The sequence below is a fragment of the Myotis davidii genome, unplaced genomic scaffold (assembly GCF_000327345.1).
Source record: "Myotis davidii unplaced genomic scaffold, ASM32734v1 scaffold67, whole genome shotgun sequence".
In the NCBI taxonomy this organism is placed as follows: domain Eukaryota; kingdom Metazoa; phylum Chordata; class Mammalia; order Chiroptera; family Vespertilionidae; genus Myotis; species Myotis davidii.
In genome coordinates this window covers 354,019-362,800 of record NW_006298521.1, presented here as the reverse complement: position 1 = coordinate 362,800, position 8,782 = coordinate 354,019, and the positions used below count along the sequence as shown (strand labels likewise).

The 8,782-nt window shown below is 59.9% G+C and overlaps 1 protein-coding gene across 1 annotated transcript in view; it reads right to left on the bottom strand.

The window, feature by feature from the left end:
- The window catches only part of CELSR1 (cadherin EGF LAG seven-pass G-type receptor 1), a gene marked incomplete at its 3' end in the record, with an annotated part of 131,659 nt that extends 122,941 nt beyond the window's left edge, over window positions 1–8,718 (bottom strand). The window contains 3 exon segments of the mRNA XM_015570733.1: window positions 4,547–4,742; window positions 6,404–6,701; window positions 8,665–8,718. Of these exon segments, the coding sequence (XP_015426219.1) occupies window positions 4,547–4,742; window positions 6,404–6,701; window positions 8,665–8,718 (548 nt within the window).
- Window positions 8,719–8,782: the final 64 nt, after the last annotated feature.

Sequence of the window (8,782 nt, the reverse complement as noted above, 5' to 3'; positions counted from 1 at the left end):
AAATGGCCTGCATGCCCAGCCAGTGTGGCTTAGTGGTTGAACGTTGACCTGTGAACCAGGAGGTCAGCGTTTAATTCTTGGTCAGGGCACATGCCTGGGTTGCGGGCTCAATCCCCGGTAAGGGGCGGGCAGGAGGCAGCCGGTCCATGATTCCCTCTCATCATTGATGTTTCTATCTCTCTCATCGTTGATGTTCCTATCTCTCTCCCTCTCCCTTCCTCTCTGAAATCAATAAAAATATATTAAAAAAAAGAAACAGAGAAACCAAGGTTCCCAAGGTCTGAGCTCGGTGATGAGTGATGGTGACCCAGGTGCCCCGCCCCGGCCTCCTCTGACCCACCGTCGGGCCCTCACACAGTGCCTCCCTCCTGAAGCCGGTCCATCTACGGCCCAGCCACCGCCTGTGCCACCCTGGAAGGCAGGCAGTGAGAGCCGGTGCCCGGAGGGCGCCCCCATCTGGGGGCAGAGGGTGCCGCAGGAGGGGCAGTGCCGCCGGAAGGCCCGCTCCGCGAGCAGAGGCTGAGGGACAGGTGCTATTTTTTCTGGGGGCGATGGAATGTCCTGCCCGCCCCTTAGCAACACTCAACACCCAGCCCGCTGCCTGGATGTGTTGGAAACAGAGCGCAGGCCTGGCTCTGGTGCCAGGGGCAGGGGGAGGGGCAGCTGCCCTGACAACCCGGGAGGGAGGTGGCTAGTCAGGCTGCTGGGCCAGGACAGGGCACGGGGTGCCTGTCCCCAGGGGACCCTGACGCTGAGCCCCAGGACCCTGCCACTCCGAGCTGGAGCCAGAGCCTGGGGCTGACCTCGCAGGGAACCCCACATTCCGGAGCGTGGGAGCGTTGGCCCTCGGGTGCCTGAGATGGGGCAGGTCTGAGACCGTGCGGCTTCGAGCAAGAGGTTCTGCCTGAGGAGCCCCGGTGCCGGGCGCTGGTGACCGGCCAGCCCTCCCGGGAGGAAGGCGAGCGAAGGGAACCTGCTCTTCAGAGAGGCCTCTTTCTTGGGGGTCAGCGGAGACCCCAGGGGGACAGCTGGCCTGATGTTGGGGGGCTCTTGGCATCATCTAGGGGTGCAGGCCAGCAGTGGCTCCAGCCCCCACCCTGCAGGGAGGAGGGCTCTGGGCAGGGCGCCGAGCCACGCCTGCTGGAACCCGGAGCTGCTGAGCTATGCGCTCCCTCCCTCGGGGGCAGCAGGCCCTGCCCTGATCAAAGGGAAGAAGATGGATGAGGCTGGAACCGGCCGTGCCACCTGCTGGCCTTGGGCGCAGGAGCTGGGGGCCCGCGGAGCTGAGAACCCCCCGTGCAGTTGCCCATGTGACACGCTGCCACCCGCGTCAGGGGAGGAGGGCAAGGAGGGGCAGTTGGCAGAGCATTCGGTGCCTGCGAGTTCCAACTTCTGCCCGCACTGGCTAATTGGATGCTTGGCGTGCCTCAGGTCCGTGTGCTCCCCGTCCACCGGGCCCCTCATTGGCTGGCGCCCAGGAAGGTGGGTCTGGCTTGTTCGCCACCCTCTCCGGCTGTGTGCCCGGGACAGCGGACCTGCGCATCTTCCTCCATAGAGGCCGGAAAGGCGTCTGGCTTGGCGTTGCTGACCCTCCTGCAAACGCGCCTCGGCCCGCTCTGTTCCCGCGAAGGTGACCGCCTGTGCAGAGCTTCGCCATGTGGAAATGGGGCTCAGAGCGGTGGGGGGTTGGGTGCGTGCCAAGGTCACAATGCGGGGGGCAGCCTCGGCCCGCTCTGTTCCCGCGAAGGTGACCGACTGGTGCAGTTTTGCCATGTGGAAATGGGGCTCAGAGCGGCGGGGGGTGGGGTGCGTGCCAAGGTCACAATGGGGGGGGCGGCGTGCCGAGGTCACATAGCGGGGGCTGCTCAATGCCCCCTCTCCTCCCACTCCAGATATTTAAATGTTTGAAAGAGAAGTGATAAAAGATGGAATAGGAAGAAAATTTTAAAAAAAGGAGAAAGAGACTTTTAGAGATAAAGACCAGGACACCTCAGAGGGTTTTGCAAATGGCCCTGGCCGAGTGGTAAGAAGCCAGCCCGGCTGGCGTGGCTCAGTGGTTGAGTGTCGACCTATGAACCAGGAGGTCACGGTTCAATTCCCGGTCAGGACACATGCCCGCATTGTGGGCTTGATCCCCATTGTAGGATGTGCAGGAGGCAGCCAATCCATGATTATCTCTCATCATTGATGTTTCTATCTCTCTCCCTCTCTCTCCCTCTCTCACATCAATAAGAATCCTATCTAATAAAGACAGAATATGGAAATTGACCATCACTATGCGACAAAGATGGCGGCAGCCAGGCCAGCGTTCCGTTCCACCCGCCCGCAGAGGGCCTGAGGGCAGCGCGGGCAGCGTGAGCAGGCCTGGGGCAGGACACCTGGCTGCTTGGAATGCTGCCTCTTAAAAGCTACAAAAATAGTTGAACTTTCCTGAGACCACAGTGTGAGGAGCCCAAATTAGCCCCAGGGAGGAAGGGCCCTGTTGAGGATGCTGATCAGGTTCTAGCCCAGCCGTGGGCAAACTACGGCCCGAGGGCTGGATCCGGCCCATTTGAAATGAATAAAACTAAAAAAAAAAAAAGACCGTACCCTTTTATGTAATGATGTTTACTTTGAATTTATATTAGTTCACACAAACACTCCATCCATGCTTTTGTTCCGGCCCTCCGGTCCAGTTTAAGAACCCATTGTGGCCCTCGAGTCAAAAAGTTTGCCCACCCCTGCTCTAGCCTCATTCATAGAAAATGCACACTGGAGTATTTAGACGTGGTGCGGAGGGAGGGAGGGAGAGAGGGAGGGGCCTCTGGCCAGAGGCCGGGGCTCGGGACGCTGGTGTCCTTGCAGGCTGGGCTGAGGGACTCCTCTACCCCCCACCCCCTGTGCATGAGTTTCATGCACCGGGCCTCTAGTATATCCTATATAATAAAAGCCTAATATGCTAAGTGTTCAGTCATCTGGTCATCCATTCAACCAATCAAAGCATAATATGCTAATGATATGCTAAGGCCGTTCAACTGCTCGCTATACATGCACTGACCACCAGGGGGCAGATGCTCTGACTGGTAGGTCAGCTTGCTGCTGGGGTCCAGCCAATGGGGTCTGAGCAAGACGGGCCGTACATGCCCTGGAGCCCTCCTGCAGTCCCTCCCCAGCCGGCCAACCTCCTGCATCCCTCCCTGGCCTGGTGCACCAGTGGGGTCCCTTGGCCTGGCCTGTGCTCTCTCACAATCTGGGACCCCTCAGGGGATGTCAGAGAGCCGATTTCAGCCCAATCCTGCAGGCCAGGCCGAGGGACCCCACTGGTGCATGAATTCGTGCACCGGGCCTCTAGTTCAAACAGAGGAAGCAAGGTGACAGCCAGGGCACAGCACCCAGAATGAGCGGATGGCTCCACTTCCGGCGGCACAGTGATCAGATCCCCTGAAATGCAGAATGTTCCCAGATTCCGGGCTCTGTCTACACATAGGTCATGGCCTGGGCAAGCTCATAACCCCCCCACACCCACCCACCCACAAAAGGGACAAACGAGAGAACAGCTGGGACCAGAGAGGTGGACACAGCCTTTCCCTGGATGCTCCTGAGAAAGGGTGCAGGGCGGAGAGGGGGGCACCCAGGACTCCCACCTCAGGCTGAGGTCCTCAGAGGAGGGCGCCCTCTTTAGGGGGACATGGTCCCGAGGAAAGCTGCCTGCCAGCCGAGGGCGGGACCGGAACGTGGGGTCTGCCTCAGGGCCCAGGTAGGAACAGAACCAGACTCATGTCCCTGGAGCTACACCATGCAGTACTGGAGTGAAGTCGTGACATAGACGGGACTCCCCAGCCAGGGAGGTACGTGCGCAGCCCGGGCTGGGGGTGCCCCGTTAGGACTGTCAGGGGCAAACAACTCCTTTCAGGAGGAGAACGCCCCATGGAGGCCTCCGGGTTCCTGGGGTGACGCTCGGCTAACGCCAAACTCGGGAAAAATGGCGAAGCGCAGGAAACAATGAAGACTTAGCTGTCCCCAGGCTTCCGGTGTTTAAACGGTTGAAATAGAAGAAGCGATAAAAGATGGAACAGGCAGGAAATGTTTAAAAAAGGAAAAAGAGACGATTAGAGAAAAAAGACCAGACCGATTTAGAAAACACCCAAGTAGCACTTTTACAAATGAAACTGTAAATGTTGAAACTGTAAACTCCATGAATTAAACAGCTGAAGAGAGAATCAATGAATGGGAGGATGGAGCTGGGGAAATTTCCCGGGAAGCAGCGTAGAACGGTAAGAAGGCAGGAAATGTGACGAGAGGTCAGGAGGCCGAAGGACGTGCACCCGATTGGAAGTGCAGACCTGGAGGAGGGAGGGACTGGGCTGTTCCAGGCAGAGGGAACAGCACGTGCCAGGCCCTGGGGAGCCCACCACAAGCCAGTGGTAGAGCCCTGGCTCTGTTGCTGGCCTGGTGCTGGGCGAGGCCGGGGCCCGGATGCTTCAGACACTGTTCCCGCCTGAGCAGCAGGTGGTCGGTGGGGAGCCAGCGGCCATGAGCCAGCTGCGCTGCTGCCGGGCCAGCTCACGTCCCCTTCGACGGCTCTCTGCACCCCCTTCTCCGCTCCCACTCCCAGGCCACGTGGTCCAGGTAGAGCTCACCCCAGTCCCTCATGTCTGGGGTGTTGGTGAATGACTCCGCCAGGTCGGCTACAGCCAGGGAGGCCCCCTTCTGACGCTGTTTGTAGAGCAGCCGGGCAGCGGAAAGCTCCGGTTCTGCCAGGGCTGCCGACGTGGAAAGAGGCAGACCCTTTGGTTCTGGATCCAGCCGTGCCTGAGGCTGCCCGGGACTTGGCACTGAAAGGGCGAGGACTACGCCCTCCACCTTGCCCCAGGGTAAGGGCCACGCCCTCCACCAGGGAGACACCGACTCGCGCCTGGCCAATCGGCAGGGCCCACGGTCCTTTCTCCTCCCCTTACCCCAACCCCCTATAAAGCCTCTCTCCACACAGAGTTTTCCCTCTCTCTGCCACCTGCTGCTGTGCCAGTAAGGGGGGGCAGGGGAGCCAAACCTAGGTTTGAAATAAATGACTCTTTGCTTTTGCATCGGACTCGCTGGCTCCCTGGTGGGCCCTCGGGAATCTTGAAATCTGGGCACAACAGGCACGGACACGTGTTAATACTGTTCCTCTTCTGCTTGAGCCTCTGAGTGGGCGCTCCTGTCACATGTAACTTCGTGCTCCATCCATGTCACATAGGGAGCCCCAAGGCCAGAGACCCCACGGAGACCCCTGGCCCGGCCTGGAGGCCAGGGATGCTTCCCCGAGGAGGTGACAGCTGGGCTAGGCCTGGATGGCATGTCGTGGTTAGCCGGGGGAGAGGGTGTGCCGGGCAGGCTGGGGCGGGCACTGGCTGCCTTCCCAGCAGTCAGTGCAGCTCACGGGGCGCGGGCTCTGCCCAGGCAGGCCCGGGGCTCCTAGGCCGGCTCTCAGCAGCGCTGGTGATGGCCTTGGGCCCTGGCAGGGGCTGGAGGCCCGGAGGGAGTGACACTCACAAGAACTGCGTGGGGGTGGAGCAGGTCATGCTGGTGTTAGAGCCCCGAGCTCAGGATTCAGCTGAAGGACGTGAGGGGAGCGAGCAGCCCACACGTTCCTCCAGCCTCCAGCCTGTCACTGCCAGCCCGCGCCTCCCGGCCCAGCCCACATGCGCCTCCTCCGGGAAGCCTTCCCTGACCACCAGGCAGGATGCTCCTTCCTGCCTCTCAGGGTCCTTGGAACCCAGGACCCCGCACAGATCGCAGGTCCCAGGCTGTCATGGCACGCGGTGACTTGCGTGCGTGCGGCATGTCCCTCTGTTCACCTGTCAGCCTGGCCGCCACCGAGACCTGCCTGAGCGCCGGCGTAAATGAGTAATGAGGTCGGATGCGGTGTCCCGGCTCCAGTTACACCCCATTCACCATAGCCCGGCACTGGCTCAAAGGCTGGAAACACTCCCTCACCGGCTGTTCCTCATGACCCCGGGTGGCATGCTCTGCTTGATCCCTGCTTCCCAGGCAAGGACGCGGGCACAGAAAGGCTTGGTAGCCTGGCCAGAGTCACACAGCCTGTGTGCAGCAGAGCCGGGGGCATGCCCAGGGCTGCCACACACCACCCCCCACGCGGGCACGGAGGGCACCAAGGGCCCCGGAGGCCAAGCAGCCAGAGGCCAAGCCCTCCTCCCTCCTGGTCTGTCTCTTCCCCCTTAAGCCAGGAGCCAGGGCCTCAGGTCTTGAAGGCTCATCGTTCCCCAGGCTCCTGGAGCTGCAGGCACCTCCGTGCTGGGAGGCAGCCGCCTGGCCCCTGCCCTCCTGGAGGGGAGGCTGAGCTGTGGGCTGTGGCTGCGCCAGGCTGTGGGCTGCAAGGGCTCAGCCATGGTGGGGGGAAGGCTGGCTGGGCAGTGCCCTGGGCCTTCAGCTTCCCCGCTGACGGCGGGCGCTGGGGGGCCCAGGACCTGCTCAGGGATCCAGTCCCAGCCCCGGCCCTTGAAGGCGGCTCTGGCCGGGGGGCCCTGGGTGCCCGGGGCAGCAGGCGGCTCCCTGACTGCCAGGCCTCCTCGGGGTCCTGTGGGAGAGCTGGCGCTAGGCCTCACTGATGGTGGCGCCGGGGGCACCCACGTCTGACAGGCGTGACTGGGCTGGGCGGTCAGTCGCATGACCCACTGATGGCGGCACTGCAGGATCAGCCGGGAAGGTAGCTGCCGCAGGACCTGAGGCCCAGAGCAACTGGATTAGCCTCCCAGGAAGCGAGGCGGGTGGAGGGGGGTGAGGATGCAGAGGGCGGCCTGAGGCCTGGGGTCCCGGGGGCCTGGAGTCTCAGGGACCTGGGAGGGCTTAGGGGCCTGTGGGGGGCATTATGGGGGTCTAGGAAACCTTGGGGAGTCTGGGATCTTGGGAGACCTTGAGGAATCTTGGGGGGCCTTTAGATATATATATCTAGAGGTCATGGGGCCCTTGGGGAATGGGGGCCCTTGAGGGGCCTTGGGAGAAATGTTTGGGTCTGGGGAGGCCTGGGGAAGTTGGGGGCCTACATGGGCTCCTAGCACTTTCATCTCTACCTGCTTTCTAGCCTGTTTGTTTGTGCTTCAGAAACGGGGCCCCAGGTCCGACAGGTCCCCGCTGTGTGCTTCTGCCGCCCAGGCCGCGGGGGAGTGAAGGTTTGGGGTGCGGAGAGCGGTGGCTCTGCCGGAGGTGGCGGTGCCCAGCGAACCCTGAGTGATGGCTGGGGCCGATCCCGCGGGCACGGGCCGCGTGGCCAGAGCCCTTGGAACGGGGCTAGGTCAGCGGAGGGGCTGGACTCTTCCTTTCATTTAATTTAAATTAATTTCAATGGAAACGTGCAGCTGGGGTGGGGCAGGGGCCGCCGTACGGGGCACTTTATTATTTAGGAGGTAAAATACCTGTTTTTTGTTTCCCTACTAAAACATCTCAGTAGCCCAGAATCTGAAGTTAAAAGGTGGTCACCTGTTAGCTGGATGAGAATTTTTGTCAGTAATTCTATGAGCCTTAAATAATAAGATCCCCTGAAGCCCTGGATGCTACTCAGACCCCATCATTGCTTCCTCGTCTGTCGGCTGGAATTCCCTAGAGCAGCGGTTCTCAACCTTCCTAACGCCGCGACCCTTTCATACAGCACCTCATGTGGTGGTGACTCCCAACCATTAAATTATTTTCATTGCTACTTCATCACTGTCATGTTGCTACTGTTATGGATCATCATGTAAATGTCTGATATGCAGGATGTATTTAGGCGACCCCTGTGAAAGGGTCCTTCGACCCCCAAAGGGGTCGCGACCCACAGGTTGAGAACCGCTGCCCTAGAGAGCGCTGCCCTCATCAGCTGTGCGTCACTAAGGCGACACGCAGGGGAGGGGAGAGAAATGCTGGTGCCCCCCGTTTTGTATGATGGCTGCTTCCCGGGCCCCTGTGAATGCGAACCGCGGGCCTCATTCAGGGCCCTGGACCCCAGCACCTCGATGTGTTTCCCTCCCCGGCATCGACCGTCCTGCTCAGGGCCCCAGTGGTCCCTTCCCTGCCCAGCCGGAGGCTGCTCCGTGGCCTCTGGGTCATTTTGACCCGGCCCCAGTGGTCTTGGACAGCTTCTTGCATGTTTGGTGTGATAAGATGTTCCGGGCTTATCTTCCTTGAAAGATTAAATATATCTATATCTACATCTATATCTATCTATATATCTATATCAATATCTATATCTATATCTATCTATATCTATCTATATATCTATATCTTCTCTCTTCTCTCTCTCCCTCGCTCTCTCTATCTATATCTATATCTATCTATATCTATATCTATCTATATATCTATATCTTCTCTCTCTCTCTCCCTCTCCCTCTTTCTCTCTCTCGCTATCTATCTCTATCTATCTATCTATCTATCTATCTACCTATCTATCTATCTATTTAGAAAGAAAGGGAGAGGCCGGGAGAGATAGAAACATTGATGAGAGAGGAACATCGATCGGCTGCCTCCTACACGCTCCCTACAGGGGATGGAGCCCACAACCCAGGCGTGTGCCCTGAGCCGGAATCAACCAGGGACCCACCCAGTCAGCTGAGCCACACCCGCCAGGGCCCAGCTTCTGGTGTGAAGCCATGTTTCTCTGCCCAGTGAACCCCCCGGGTCCCCCTCCTCCCGCCCTCCACATGCTTCCCGCGCCCGCATCATCCCGGGGATGGTCGCCTCGAAGGATGAAATGCAGTCACTGCTCATCCCGACTGTTCTCTTGTTGGCTTCGTTCAGGAAAGGCTTTGGGGGCACCAACCCTGGGCAGGAA